The sequence below is a fragment of the Micropterus dolomieu genome, linkage group LG09, assembly GCF_021292245.1.
Source record: "Micropterus dolomieu isolate WLL.071019.BEF.003 ecotype Adirondacks linkage group LG09, ASM2129224v1, whole genome shotgun sequence".
Taxonomy (NCBI): domain Eukaryota; kingdom Metazoa; phylum Chordata; class Actinopteri; order Centrarchiformes; family Centrarchidae; genus Micropterus; species Micropterus dolomieu.
The window spans coordinates 5,297,842-5,313,557 of record NC_060158.1 but is presented as its reverse complement, the minus strand read 5'-3'; the positions used below and the strand labels follow the sequence as shown (position 1 = coordinate 5,313,557).

At 39.4% G+C, this 15,716-nt stretch overlaps 1 protein-coding gene and 1 long non-coding RNA gene across 2 annotated transcripts in view; one reads left to right on the top strand and one right to left on the bottom strand.

Moving 5' to 3' along the window:
• The first annotated feature begins 9,884 nt into the window (after positions 1 to 9,884).
• The window catches only part of shisa7b (shisa family member 7), a 19,682-nt gene continuing 13,850 nt past the window's right edge, over positions 9,885 to 15,716 (top strand). Inside the window, exons 1-4 of the mRNA XM_046058165.1 lie at positions 9,885 to 10,381; positions 11,749 to 11,991; positions 12,904 to 13,020; positions 14,760 to 14,905. Of these exons, the coding sequence (XP_045914121.1) occupies positions 9,966 to 10,381; positions 11,749 to 11,991; positions 12,904 to 13,020; positions 14,760 to 14,905 (922 nt within the window). The 5' untranslated portion in view covers positions 9,885 to 9,965. The remainder of the gene's footprint in view (positions 10,382 to 11,748; positions 11,992 to 12,903; positions 13,021 to 14,759; positions 14,906 to 15,716) is intronic.
• Positions 12,873 to 15,716, bottom strand: part of LOC123976213 — a 22,930-nt gene continuing 20,086 nt past the window's right edge. The window contains exons 2-3 of the long non-coding RNA XR_006826287.1: positions 14,664 to 14,883; positions 12,873 to 13,061 (exon numbers count right to left, since the gene is read on the bottom strand). This is a non-coding gene — a long non-coding RNA (uncharacterized LOC123976213). The remainder of the gene's footprint in view (positions 13,062 to 14,663; positions 14,884 to 15,716) is intronic.

Here is a 15,716-nt window from a genome sequence, read left to right as displayed (position 1 = left end):
GGGGACGATGAGATAGAGAGTAGATTCGTACAAAAACACACACCACCGTGAGATGACAGCCGAATGACGTCGTCGATATGAACGGGACACGCGCAAACACAGGTCCAAGTAGGAACCACAGGAACAAACGTCTCCTCAATTTTTATTTTGCTTTCTCTCTTTTCATTGCTGCAGTGCTATTCTGAGAGCGACGCTTTAGCCCACACACTGCCAGAGAGGGAGGGAGTGAACGGATGGAGTGAGGAGAGAGAGAGAGTGTATGTGCATGTGTGTGTGCTCATGTGTGTGTTATGGGGTGGGGGGTCTGCTGCACTAACTCACTGCCTGTCAGGGGGGTTCTGTGTCTTTAAAGCTCATGTGGTCCTGCAAGGGAAAGTCGCGCGGGCATGTAGCTGTGGGAAGATACTCAGGCACATGGAGGCAGATGCACATACAGTATATTGCAGAGCTTTATGGTCGAAATCAATGATAAAAATGTTTTTATAATATTGATACATAACACGTAATGGCACGTATATACATAATCATGTGCAAAATAATCAATTTGAAAGTCAATGCAGTGGACTCTCTGCTCTTTTAGGGCTGCAACTAACGATTGTTTTCATAATTGATTTATCTGTAAGGTACTCTTACTATTAATTGATGAATTGTTTGTTTTATAACACATTACATAATTGTGAAAAATGCACTTGTGTTGTCTGACCCATAATTATTTAAAATAGAGAAAATTGGGAAAAAAGAAATCAAAATCAAGTAATTGTTTTAGTACTAGGACATACTCTTTCTAAAAACAACAACTTAACTAGTTTATTTTTTTTTTTTTTTAGTACAATTGGCTTGGAACTATATGACGAATTTTGAAAAATGATCACATGGTATGATAATATTATCACAATACCGTTCCACAATGGACAAGTTGAATTTATTAAAAATATCACTTAGCCTTTATATATATTATATACAGGAAGAGAGACATGCAGATATTTGGATTGGACGAAATAATTGTTGGCAAGTCAATTTTGTCCAGTATCACAAATCATAAATTTGCCTCAGGGGGTGTCAATTGCAGAATATTTTAATATTACATCCCTGAATTTGCCTTACTTGATTAATTAACTCATGTTTGTTCTACTACCAAAGAGCGTTGACACAAATTCAGTCACTCTGTAACCAGGGGCTATCTGTTCCATATGTGCTTTCTGAACTATAGGTTGTCAGATTCGTTGTAAATGAAGCACAATATGGCAGATTCGACAGACTGGCACCACACTCTGAATGTTTGAATCACTCAGGGAAGCATCACTCATTCAACATTTAGGTTTTGTAACACGCAGTGCTTAAAATAACTGCATTTTCTTTGGGGTTAATGTTTGTATAAATTACTGTAGATCAGATGCAGAGTGTATTCTTAATGGATTCTATGGACTAACTGTTTTAATAATTGATTAATCATTTTAAGTTTTTTTTAAGCCAAAGAGACAAAAGTTCTCTGGATCCAAAGTCTTAAATGTGAATAATTTCTGGTTTTCTTTGTCCTCTATTATATTACACTGATTGTGTTTGGGGTTTGGACTGTTTGACAAAATAAGACATATGAAGATGCCTAGTTGAATTTTCTGGAGTTTTATTGACCAAACAAGTAAACAATATTTAAGAAAATAGTTGAAAATAGGTATTTATCGATAATTATATATATAATATATTAAATTATTGTTAGTTGCAATCCTAATTGGCAGAGGCATTTCAAAGTCACAGTTTGACTGATGTCAGTCTTGTATAATTAATCTGTTAGTACAGAGAAACTGCAAACAGGTATATTAGGAAACATTTCTGCATACTGTATACTCTAGAAATGGGGCACATCTATAGTGTACTATAGTATTCTGGCTGATACGCTTGGCAGGGAGGCAGAGCAGCAGGCAAACTGTATGGGCAGCAACACAAATCCATACATGTGTGCAGCACACACAGCAAGACAAATGGCCACACTCAGCAGGAAGACGGGACAAGTGGCAAGATTGAGTGAGAGCTGCGAGGGTTTATGTAGACGCAGGCGCACAGGCATGTAAGCCAGAAACAATGCAGGCATATACAGGAAGATAGGATACGTGGCAGACAGACTGTAGTGGAGGAACAACATAATAAAGGCCTTAATTATTTCTTAGTGTGTGGGCTTTGCTGCATTAACAGCATAAACTCCCCTTTGGGATTGATAAACATCTATCTATCATCTGGCAAGTTCGGAAATGTATGTAAACTAAGCAAATATCTTGTAAGAAATGTTTTGTTTGGAGGCCTTAACAGGGCTGGCAGTACTTTTAGGGTTATTTGTTCATGCTCATGAACACATCACTGCACTTTCTCACCGTAGGTTTGACCCACATGCACAGACTCATAATTCAGAACAACAAGCAGGAATATCCTTTAATAAACACAGCCATAATTAAATGAAAATCTCATTACTTTGACTTCCTGGAGAACCATGTTATCTTTAGTGATACCTCACTGTGTACCAGTATAAAAACAAAAACAAACCAGCCAATCAAACTGTCACAGAGATGTTTGAACAGTCCCTCCTCTGCCCCTCACATCCTGTTATAACAAGAGATAACATCCAATTAAGGAAGAAAAATGCACTCAAAATGATGTTTTTGTCTCAACTCTAAATATATTTATAAATTCTTCATTTCAAGTGTGCATTTTGGTGTACTGTTCATTTAGAATTTGGATCAGCTATGTGTGGTTTTATTGGCTGTTCAATTTGTGTTAAAATCATTAGCAAGTAACACAACAGACAAAGAGCTCATGTTTGATCCATGAGTGGACACAAGTGTCTTTGTGTGCACACATTGACAATTGGATTGTCTTTAATTTCGTTTTTTTTTGTTGATAGAATTGCTGCACTTGTTGCCTTGAAAGCCAGAGGAAGTTCAGCTGTTTGTCAGCGGGGGCTTCTTAATTTACAACATCTGAGGAAACGGGTCGGAAAGAACCCCTGCAGGCTGAAGATACACTGATGTGAAGCCAGGCTGTCAGGGCATCAGAGCGCCCAGAACTTTCCAGCAGAGACCATCCTATTTAGGTTACTGTGATTCAGGAAATTGTTCCCGTTAACTCCTCAACCCTGGAATCAGAACATCCTGTTCTCGTATATTTTTCTCCTCCACTTAAACTGATCATATTCCTGTTTTGGAAGAGAAAACGCCCTCGGTTGTTTACTACATGATAATCTCTACCTTGCGGTTTTTCATTTTTTATGATCAGCCTCTGATGTCTTGTTGCATGTTTTGTCTTTGAAACTGCAGCTCTGATATCAGCTTCTGTCAGCTGCAGGTAATGTTGTTTCTGTTTGCTTTGGAAAGAACCCGTTCGACGTAGGATTTGAAATATAAAAGTAAATTTCCTTTACAGAGGTGAGGAAACAGGAGGGCGTGATCATTGCTCATCATTGCAGGTCATTGTTAACAGCTTGTCATGTTGGCCATTGATGGTGAAAATCATGAACACAAAAACAACCTGAAATTAACATTACATAGCTGCCCGATAGTGTTCCAGTCATTTTGCCTCAGACATGCATGTTCCATGTAAAATGCATTTCTGTGAAGCACATGCGGGACGTGATGAGCAGTTTAATGCATCAGACTCAGCTTACCGCAGCAAATAGACAGAGCTTAACAGAAATCTGCATTTATTGTGGAAGGTCATTATTTATGGCTGAAAGCAATCTGACAGATTGGATGGGTGAAACCCTAAACCTGATGCCAAGTTTATGTTGTTTTATTTTTGGGGTTTTTTTCGATTCCGCTTCCAGCCCGTGGGACCTTCTTTCGGAAAAAATATGTACAGTAGTCAATGGCGAGCGACAACTTATCTTTTGATTCTGTTTGAACTGTGCCCTGAATTTCTTTGTCACTTTAAAAGATAATTTTTCTCTGTCAAGAAAGTTGCAGTTTGTCGTAAAACAGTAAAGTTACATGTCGTTTTGTGTGAAAATCTTTCAACGAACTACATCTCTCATCTCGCACAATATACGTCACCAACATGTTAGCGCGGTAATGCTAGCTAATGGTCAATGCTTGGTTGCTGCTAGCAAGATAACTTAGCTATGTTCCACGCAGAAATATATCTCACCTGGTGTGTTTAATCCAACGACTCTCGGTCCTTTTATCACATCATCCTCTCATGTACGTTCTTTGACGTTAGCTTCAGTCATTGAGAGAATAAGTTGCGACGTCACATAGGCGACTTTTGGTTTTGTGTTCTTTGTTATTATGTATTTTCACAGTCTTATACTTCAACAGTTTTACATCAAACTGCAACTTTCTTGACTTTTAATATATATATATATATATATATATATATATTTAAGATTGACTATCATCATCAGAGCACAAATTAAAAATATAAGATAAATTTGTATTGTTTCTACAAGCTAATGTTCTTCTGTTGCTTCTCAAATCTCAAATTACTGCGGTATCATGGCAAAGAGGCATTTCTAAAAGCAGTGATATAGTACCTATATACATACAGTATATTTAGAACAACAGTACAGTAGACTTTATTTGTTATCACTGGGCTGAAAGGTCATGAAAGTCACTCTGTATATATAGACATATATAGACATCTAGTTTATGACATAAACTATACGGTAAGTAGGCTACTAAACAGATATGAGTAAGAATATCTCAACATTCGGGTTGTGAGATTTTTATCCTGACAGCAGTGTTGTGCAGGGCCCCTCCCAATCCTGGTGCTGCAGGCCTCATTTTGTAAAGAAGTCACACACACACACACACACACACACACACACACACACACACACACACACACACACACACACACACACACACACACACACACACACACACACACACACACACACACACATCTGTGGCCTCCCTTTCCTCTGTCCTTCTTTCAGATGAGTCCATATGGCAGCTGTCATGTTGCCTGCTCTCTTTTTATCAAAGTCAGATCACTGCTGCTCTCATCTCCACTGTCAGCTGATGTTTGTTTATATATATATATATATATGTTTGTTGTAGGAACTAGTATGTGCTATACATCCTTCAGTAAAGCAGAATGTCAGGTTTAATCAAGCATTGAAGAAGCTGTACTGAAAATTGTTCAATGCATGAAATTACCTCCCAGCCTAAATACACAGTATTCCTGTACAAATTTCCCTTGTGTTCAGATTTAATTGTGGTGACGTGTGTGTGTCTGTGTCCTCGACACAGGAAGTGACCCACCTTAATGTTTGAGCAAAACCCAAAGCAACATTAAAACGTTGTGCTCGTTCACCTGTTTGCTTTTCTCTAGAGTTTAATGTCACAGAGTAGCTGCAGCAGTGAACATGAATGAGCAGTGTGCAGTTCACTGACGTCACGTTACAGGATTTCTGGATATTAGGTAATGGCTGTCTGTTGAGGCTTTGCAGTCTTTCATGTTTTGAACAAAAATAGGTAATACAATTTGTTGCCATTGATTGGAATTAATCAGTCACATTAAAGGCTGTGACTTCAGCTTACAGCATCATATCAGTATCTGTGTTTTGTTCTCTGGTAGTTTAGCTCAGGTAAAACAACAAACACCAAAAATTATACTGAACAATTAAATAAATTTGCACCAACATATCAGATATCAGTGCAGAGTTCAAAAGATGTTTCAATAATACGTTTGGACATACAAAACTATTACAAATATGTTGAACTCTTGTCTGTTTGGGAAAAGATGAAAACAAATAAACACAATATTTTGAGTTAAACAGGGTATAAAATAACTTTTAAAGTGAGTGAGTTTTAAAAAAAAAAACATTTATAGACCTTACATACATACACAGAATAGAATTTGCTGATTCTTTGTTTACAAACATTTACATCAACATTACCAACCACAGCATGCTAAACACATCCTTAACCAGCCCCTCCTTCTTTGTGATTGTTTGCAAATGCCTTTGATTTTGCCACAATGATTTTGTGGCACCTTTTCTAAATGAGCTTTCTCAAAATGTTTAAACACTATACTTGTTTTCCTAAACAGTGTTCTTAAATCACACGCACACACACACAGTTCAGTGTGCAAACAAGGCAGTAGGCCATGTCTACGTCACTCTGTGATAAACTAAATTAACGTTACCTCTATCAATGCATAGTTATGCCAGCTTACCTAGATTCTTTCAGCAATTGCAAATGATTGGGATGCAGCAGCCTGTGTCAGAGTGATCGTCCGACGTCCTCCATGCGTTTCTGCCATTCTTCACGTATGTTTTGCAGCGGCAAAGTGTTAAGACACAGTATTGCACGTTTTGCAAAACAGTTGACCCCTGCTTTCATAAAGAATATCTGGATACTGTTTTCACTGTCCTTTGCTGTTATTTTTGTAAGCTAATGTGAGACATTGGTATCACACATCTGCTGTGACTCGTAAATGGGAAAGTGAGTTTGCTGACGTGTGACAACGTTTTGCAGGAAACGGTGATGGTAGGTCAGCTTTGCAGAAAAGTTACGGTGATAGGTCACAATTGCACTGAATTCACAGGGATTGGTTGAATATGTGTTAACAGTTGGGATCGCGACATCAGGAAATCCTGGAGGGACTGCTTAACAAACACTTGTGTTCTTCTCTTGCAGTGTGGAGACTGGTGAACGAGTGGATGTGAAACAAAGAGAAAGAAAGACTTGAAGAAGCAGAGGATCTCAACAGGACTGCCCCTGTTCACATGGAGCTTTTCTGGGGGATTTTCTCAGCTGCTTTCAAAGCCGAGGCTCTTCACTAACTTTAACAACTCCCTTTCCACTATTTTTACTTTCTTGTTATTGTTGCTGGGATAGAGGTTACGGACCTCTTCCCTTTTCTCGTCTGCTGTTTTGTTCTAAGCAAGACCAAAACCAGGTGCCAAACTGACTGTGTCAAGAGAAAAAGCAAAAAATCTATGAAACTAACCATCACCAAATCATCATAAGAAGAGTTTATTTAGTCATTTAGCTTTTGAAAACAAGATTTAGTAACAATATTAACTTTATTTCTCCCCAACTCCTGAAACATACATACACATTACATCCAATTAAAATCATATTTAGTCTCAACACATCACAGCATATTGAAGAGAGATTTTATAAAACCGAACAGAACAACCGTAAAACTTAATATCCATTGTCTTCGGTCAGTGTTTGCATAGCTGCTGCTCTTAATGCTGAAACTGAGAGATTTTCCTTACCAGGATGATGATCAGTGCATTATTGGTTCAAAGTGCTTTATAAACAGATCCTCCAGCCGATGGTTCGCTTGTAATTGTGTGTCACAGAAGAGGCGCGCGGAAGCAGTGATAACTCTGGATCTGACGCCGTCTGAATACTTTAAAGCTTCGGCAGGACGGCGTTTGACTGATAGGCAACACGAGCCACGTCTAACCCGATAAATATAGGCACCACCGCTGCTGCTGCTGTTATCAAAGGCTTGGAGATATACCGTCGTCTCAGTCTGCGCTGTGAAACACTGTTGGCACTTTGCTCCTTCTTCCAGTTGCTTATATGAGAGAGGCCTCTCACTCTTTGTCGTCTTCTGTTTCTTCCACACGTGGCGCTCGATTACGCCACGCTGAACAACCTGAAAGCCCCCTTTATCTAATCCCAGTGACCTCTTCAACTCTTTTGCATTCTTCCTTTTATTCTACTACAACCATGCAATTTTAAAACCTTTCACTGTATTTAGATTTTTTGTGGAAGGAGATCAAGTTTGTAAAAAACAAATAAACAAGAGGACATAACCTAAAGCCATACTGAACACCAGCCATAAAAATACCTTTCACATTTACCGAACACCTCACAATGTTTAAGATTTCTTCAACAAAGTGATCCTCAAACACATCAGTGCACATACACATTCAGGGAGTCAGTGAAGAAACTGCTAAACCCTAAATTGCATACATTTGGATGAAAGAACAGCTTTGTAAGTTCAGACTTTTCTACCTGTGTCTTTCTAGATCGCACTCCGTGCTAACTCGCCTGCGGTGTCAAGCGTGGCAGTGAACGTGACCGTGTCGAGTTCCGGTTGTCGCCCCGTGTTCCTCTGTGTTGACGGATGAATCCGGACATTTTCATGTCTGTTCTGTGGGCAGAACCTCGCTGCCCTGCTAGAACCGGGCCCAAGCCCTCCTTCGTTCTCTTCTGTTGGGCCAAGCTAAATTCAGAGCAAAGACACTCACACAAGGGTATCGAACGCACATAGATCCTCACGTTTTTTAGAATCTTTTCTTTCTGTGATTTTGTCTCCAGTTTCTCGCTATTGATCACTCTTTTGTGAATGCCTTTTCATGCTCATTCATTGACCTGATCTCTGTCCTCTAGTAGCTGCTGGAAGGACTTTTCTAAACATTTGATGCTGCTTAACGCTTTCATTCAGCAGTACCTTTATTAGTCCAACTCACTGTCCACAACTTCTAAATTCACTGTTCTACTGTAATTTCAAGCATATTGACCTTTACTGGTTCGCTTCCTCTTAATAGTTTCAAGGGAAGAGCTTGTCTATTGGCAAATTATGAGCATGATATAAAAAAAAAAATACTAATTTAAGTCACAGCTTGTGCCAAATTCAGACCGACTTCCTCTCAGCTTGTTCAGTGAACAAAGCTGAGATCTCTAAAGCTGCCAGCACTGTTGTTTACAGACACGAGAGACACAGGGCTCGAGGATTTAAATTTGATTTGAGAAACATTATTTTTCCCATGTATGATTTTACACATCAGTTATCCACACAGGACAAAAGAAGTGCCAGACTCGAACAAGAATAGATCCAACATCTGTTAAAGCTCATCTAACGTGAAAACTAAAGTTTACATAAAGCGCTAAATGTTTACAGACTACATTTTCCATTGCAGTTTCTTACGTGAACTATTGTGCCATAAACGACTCCCAGAAAACTCTTCAGTAGGAGATATAAGACTCTTTTTTTCTGGAGGGGTCATTATATTAAAAGAGTTTACAGTTTTCTTGCTCTCATTTTGTTTACAGGAAATGTCAAAAGATTACTGCCTATTTTGAAGATTTTAAATTTTGGCCAACAGACTGTAAAATGTCACTTTGTCGACTGACAGACCAAAATTAAATACTTGCTGCCATAAAACAAGCAACATTGTTCTATATTTATAATCAGTTTTCATTTGAATTGATTATTTCAGAACTACAGCCATTTCACAGGCAGTTCATATAGGGCCTAAAAACTCTGAAAGACCTCAATGTTTACAAAAGCTGCTTAAGGGAAGGATTTTGCTGCGTTCCATTTACCTCGGAAGTCGGAGCTGGGAATGACGTCACACCCGAGTTCCAGTTAACAAGTCGGAAAACCTCCCTCGGCCAGCCATTGTTTACAACTAGCCGGGTTAGCTATTGATACGCCGGTTGATTAAACACATTGTGCGGTATTTACTCATACTAAACACTGTAGCAACACGACCACAGACAGCAGTTGGACAGCACTTTGTGTACGAAGACTTATGAGTCACAAGTACACAGAAGAGCTAGTAAACAGTATAAACTACAGCTACTACAACTAGCAACTACAACTGTTCATACCCCGACAGCCATCTTGGATCACGAAGTCGGGGTAGTGCGGTTCTCCTGACTTCCGACTTAAGGGGGCGTTCCCTTTGAAATTTTGACCTTTGGACTCGGAAATTCCGACTTCCCATGTCGAATGGAACGCACCATTTGTATACGGAGAGAAATGTTTACATTTAGGTGAAAGACTGAAAAGCCAAACATTGCTTGAACAAAGAGAATCTGCTGAACTCCGAGAGAAACCCTTTGCACCTGTGCAGTGTGTGCAGAACAAAAAAGGATTCATCCGACTGGAGTTAAAACTTTTCATACAAAACTTCAAGAAGCTGCCATCTTGGAAGTGGACGCTGATAAGGAGGAGTGTTTATGTGAATTGTTTTTACGACTGCTCAAGAAATTTGTGTTAAAACAATGAAACCTGCAATTTCAAGAGGGATGTTTTGCTTGTCCCTTGTTCTCCTGCTTTACTGCTGCCTCACTGTTTCCACGCTAACCATAACCACGGAGCGACGTGCTGTTGATAGCGATGTCAGGACTCTGACCAGCAGCAAAAACGCTGCTGCGGCTGCTAAGAGGAGCACCACCTTGTTCCTGCTGACCGGCTACAAGCCACCATTGCCACCGCTGCCCGCCGGACCTAAAGTGGCGCCGAAAGCAGCTGAGGTGGAAGATGGAGATGATCCACCGGTTATGGCCGAGCTCCCTCCAAAGCCCCTCCCTCAGACCATGTTGCCAAAGAACATGACGGCCGACGCCCTGAAGCCTCCGCTCGGTGCGGCCCAGGTGGCTCCACCTCCAAGACAGCTGGTGGATGTGGACGTGTGCAGGTACAGCCACAACAAAACTATTTCCTGGTGTGATTTTGTAAGATTCATTTTTGTGTTGTGTGAGTATTAAAAGGTAGATGAAAATATGATGTATCAGTAAAACAAAATATCTTTGAAAATCTGATTGTTAGAAACATTTCTCGTTTTGGACTTTAGTTTGAACTTGTTTAATGAACAAACCAGTGTCCCCTCGCAGCAGAAATAAAAACTTGAGTGGAAAAAATCACTAAAATCTGGAAATGATGAGCATTAGGTGTGCAGGTTTTGCAAACGTTAGGTTCTCAGCAGAATGGCAAGGCAAGTTTATTTGTATATCACATTTCAACAACAAGGCAACAAGGCGTTCAAATAAAACATAAAAGCAACATAGGAAAATAGAGATTTGAATACTGTTTAGCAAACGCAGCAGCAGAAGTTACAGTGGCTACATCTTCTTTCATAGCACAAATATATTTCCATCTGTGTAATGTGTTGATCACACTGGGTGCCATAAAAGCGATGATTCTTCTCCTCCTGCAGCTCTGATCTCGATCTTATTTGGGCTTATATTTTGCACTGAGAGATGTCTTGGTGTTGCTAGGCAACATGTAATCAGCTCTAAATCAGTTGTGTAGCGGCGAGCTACACACCACAACTACCAACGGCGGCTACGTTGAGGCAATCCAAAACACAGTACAGTAATAACAGACAAACAGATTTAAGACTTACATTAAGCTGCAAATGCCTGACTTGTGTTCCTCTGAGCTTGGTGTTTGTTTTAATGTCTGTAAGGTTACGGATCTCTGGCTGCTCAGTAACAAGAGACTTTCCTTACCTTTCTGCCATTTTTGCCGTTGATTGCTGGGTTGGTAAAGGCTAAGCTCGCACCCTGCACTCTTCCAATTGTAGAAATAGCCATCGTGATGTAGAGCGTTTGACTGTTCAGAGCTGACCTTTTTCAACTTTAGGTGCTCAGATGGCTCCTCCAGTACCACAAGACACAAGGCTGCTGCCTAAGTATAGTAGCATTAGCATGGGTGAACATCGGAGTCTATTCCCACTAGTGTCAGCCACACTTAAAATGAATCCCCTCACGGTCCTGTAAAGTCCTTTAGAGCCTTATGGAGGCATATCTGTGCTGCTGTAATGTAGAAGTCATCAAGGTCAAATAGTATTGTGATTGGAAATAGCTGTATAATGCACATTAACTCACTGGAAATCTGCCAACATGTTGTTAGACATCGGATCAGTGAGGCTGAAAGAAACTGTTCTAAATTTTTTACCCTGTTATTCATGATGGACGGTGCCTCGGTAAAACAGGGATAAAAGAAAAATCCTAAAAGCGTCCAGAGATATTACTTTTCTTTCCTAACAACTTTGTACCACAGGGGTTACTATGACGTTATGGGGCACTTTGACAGCACGTTCAACTGCTCCAAGGACAGCTACATCTACTGCTGCGGTACCTGTCACTACCGGTTCTGCTGCGAGCACCAGAGGAACCGGCTGGACCAGAACTCCTGCCACAACTACAACACTCCCGTCTGGGCGGACCCACAGGTCCCCGTCACCGTGCCCGTGGGAAACAAGCCCGACCCGGACTTTGAGACGTTGCAGCAGCAGAACAGCAGGTCAGAGTCTGGACTTGTTTGTAACTGTTAGCAGTAATTAAAGAAATTTGGGGATAAGTACAATATTTTATTATTATGTAACTGGAAACAAGCAAGTAACGTTCCTCACCTCCTATTCTTGCTTGACCTTTTTTGTTTGTTAGGAAGGAAATAAACTGTACTCACTGCAAAAACTAAAATCTAAGTAAGATTAATTATCTTAATTGAAGGAAAAATATGCTTGCTTTTTGTCTGACAAGATATTTCTTCTTACCAGGCGGCTTTTATGTTAGAGAATTTCACTTGTTTCAAGTTTTTTTATCCTTAAGTAGCAAGTGAAATGTTCTTGTTCTTTTGGCAGATAATTTTGCTTATTTTAAGTAATATATCCCCCATTTTAATGCTTTTTTCCCTTGTTTTTGAGAGCTCAGTTTTTGCTGTGCTTGCTTTGCTGCATTTTAGCAAACTACCTAATATAATGATGTATCCTTGTGGATTACAAAAGAATTTTAGGAACATAACAGACCACAGTGCCTCTTTTTTAAATTTTGAATAAATCCAATTTTAAGAATAGCAAGAGTAGAAGTAGTAGGAGTAATACGAGTAGCAATATAAAATTGTAGTAGTATTATTTGTTGTTGTACCATGAGCTCTTATATATTTTTGATTTCCAGCTGTACATCTCAAAGTCACAACATCTTAATAATAATAATAATAATAGGTGGTGACGGGCCAAATTAGACTTAATTACATGGTCTGTCTTCCAAAAATCTTTTTCTACCACACACTAATGTTTGCCTCTTATCTTTTTTATTCTGCATTATAAGTGTTTCTTTACAGTATAAATACGATTCAAAGAATTACAGTACACAGTGATGCGGTAAAAAAAAAAAACCCTGATGGATATTCATTCATTCATTCTTCATCCAACAGTACGGCCTATGTGATTGGAGGGGTTATCTCCTTCACGCTGGTGGTGGCCGTGGGCGTCAGGATTGCCTTCAGCAAGGTGGCACGCCGACCCCGCAACAGGGACATCAACATGCCCAGGTGAGACCACAGGACCGTTCTCTTGGGATTCCTGACTGTAACTGATTCAGACAGGACAGACAACATCAGTGCACAAAGGTGAAAGTGGAGAGCGGTCGATATCAGACAGGAAGTAACACTGAGATGATTTGACAAGCAAGCAAGACAGTACCAAGCTGTCCTGGAAAGTGTAACGTAGCTGGCTTGATCTGTCCATTATGTAATGTCTTTCAGGCTTACAAACACATGTCTCTTTTACTTTCCATCACGACTCCTCATATGCGACTGGGCGCTTGCAGATAGAGTTGTAATGCTCGTGTAATATGTGCGGCCAGGTATACAAGTACGAGCAGTATGTAATTCAAATATAGTAGGTAAGTCAAGTATTACAGAAAAGTATGACTTAATCTGTTAAGACTTTTATACTAAACTGAGTCAGAGGCTTATTCAAACATGAGACTGACATGTAACATGACCAGCACATTTAGTTAATTGAATGCATGTCTGAAAAGGGCTTTGGTTGACCTTAAAGAGGCACAATGTTTTACTTGGTCTGAACTTTAATGGAGAGTGTACTTTGTTGCATTCGATTTATTTGGCCACACTGCCTGCAAAGAACTGTTCAGAGTCACGTGACTCGCATATTGTTTGTTACCAAGTAGCTGGCAGGTTGGACATCCTGGCTGTAGGCGATTCAACATCAGATTCCAGTCTTTGTAACTCCAGATAAGCATGATATGATTGATTGATTGAATGATATCTTTATTTCAAACATGTAAAAAAGAAGAAAAAAACTTTATGATAAGATTAACAACAAAACAAAACACCATAACTTCCATTACTTAAACACGTCTTTTTACATGTGCGAAAAGGACTCGGAAGAAGTAAAACTTATGTGCTTCTACCCCTTAATACCCTAAACAGAATTATTAATATACAACTACAAAATAATAGATCTATAGAAATAATAAATCTATAATTAAAGAAAATACATATTCAAATGTAGTTATATTATTCACACACATATATTCACACAAACACAACAATATTTATACACATACTTCAAATAATTCAGTAGAACCCCAGGTGATTATTAGAACTTGACTTCATCATACGCAAATCTCTGCACAAGACCAGTGAATGGCAGGCAAACAGAGAGAAAAGGGTCAACAATAAGCCTCAGTTTAGCTGGAAATGTACAGTGTAAGTTACGGTGAGTGACGAACAGAGACTGCAGCTCTGCAGCTTCTCAAGATTAAAGTGGAGTTATCATGTGTAGCCCCCGCTCCCCTCCGCCGCACAAAAACATATGATTCAACTATCGGTCGACTATAAGCAAGACTTGACAATTTTGATTTGACTGTATAAATCCTTAGACGGGGACAGCCCTAGTTTGCCTATTCCTGGAACAGTGGCACACATACAAAGAGAGTGCATACAGAAGAATTTTATGCTGTGGTGAATTCAAGAAATCTGTGGACATCAGCAGGCAAGAAGGGAATTTGAGATTCCCAAATTAGAAGAAATTAAACTGACAATATGTCTCTGATCTATTGATATCAATTAGTGATTGAGAAACGACACCTTAAAAAAATCATAAAGTCTGCGTTTTGCAGTTGGCTGAATATTTTAATGATTCTTCTTATTCCCTTTGGTATCCTCACCTCTCTCTTTCTGTCTCTGTCTAACCTTTCGTCTTTCTCTTTATCCACTCCTTTTCCTCTTGCTCTCATCTCTCCGTCCACCCTCTGCTGTGTCAGATCACTGGTGGATATCTTGCGTCACCAGTCGAGCCCGGTGCAGCAAGGAGAGAGGAACAACTCCACAGGGTTACCTACCACCACCTCAGACGGACGGACATCCAAAAACCTCTACACCCCGATCCTGCAGAGCAAAGACAACCGCAGTGAGTCCCACACACATTATTTGGGATGAAAGCATAAAACGATGCTGTCGTATTCAGGTGAAATTAAGTTTGAATCAAACCAGGTTGTCATGTCCCCGACGACATGGATGGTAATTGTCCTTGCTTTTATTCAAATCTCAATATCAGTAACACATCGCACTTCACGTGGAATACATTTGTTGTAATTGATTAGTTGCCAGATTCAGTTGCTATTTAGAGAAGTTAAACGATAAAGGATCATCTCAGTAGGTCTTTGTCTTTAAAATGAAGCAGCATTAGTTCAGCCATTTGCAGAAATCATGTCTAAAAAACCTTTTAATCGCTTATAGTGTGGATTCACCTTTCTTTATTTTGTGTCTAGAAGAGAATACCTCTAAATCTAACCACATTTTCGATGTGTGTTGCCCACAAAAATCCACTTAACCTTCACATCAAATACACAGTATTTGTGAACCAGAAAATACTTTTTAATACTGATGACCGCAACTAAGAACTGTTGCTTCTTTGTTAGTTAATCATCTCTTATGTTGCAGATTTAGAACTAACACTCTTATTTCTTGTTTGTGGTTGTAGTGTTTGTTAAAGAAAAAACAAATCCAACTCTAAGAGACATCGTTAGTTTAGTGTTAAAATAAGTTTAAAAAACTTTTTTTATTAATGTTGGAAGAACTTTGCTAAATCAAATGATGTATGATGTAAGTTCTGGTACTTCAAATCAAAGACAAAACAACAAATCTTTATTTAATTTTGTTTTCATTCTTATGCGCTGTAAAGCTGCCCACTCCTGACAGCTTTGTGTTGTTTCTGATAA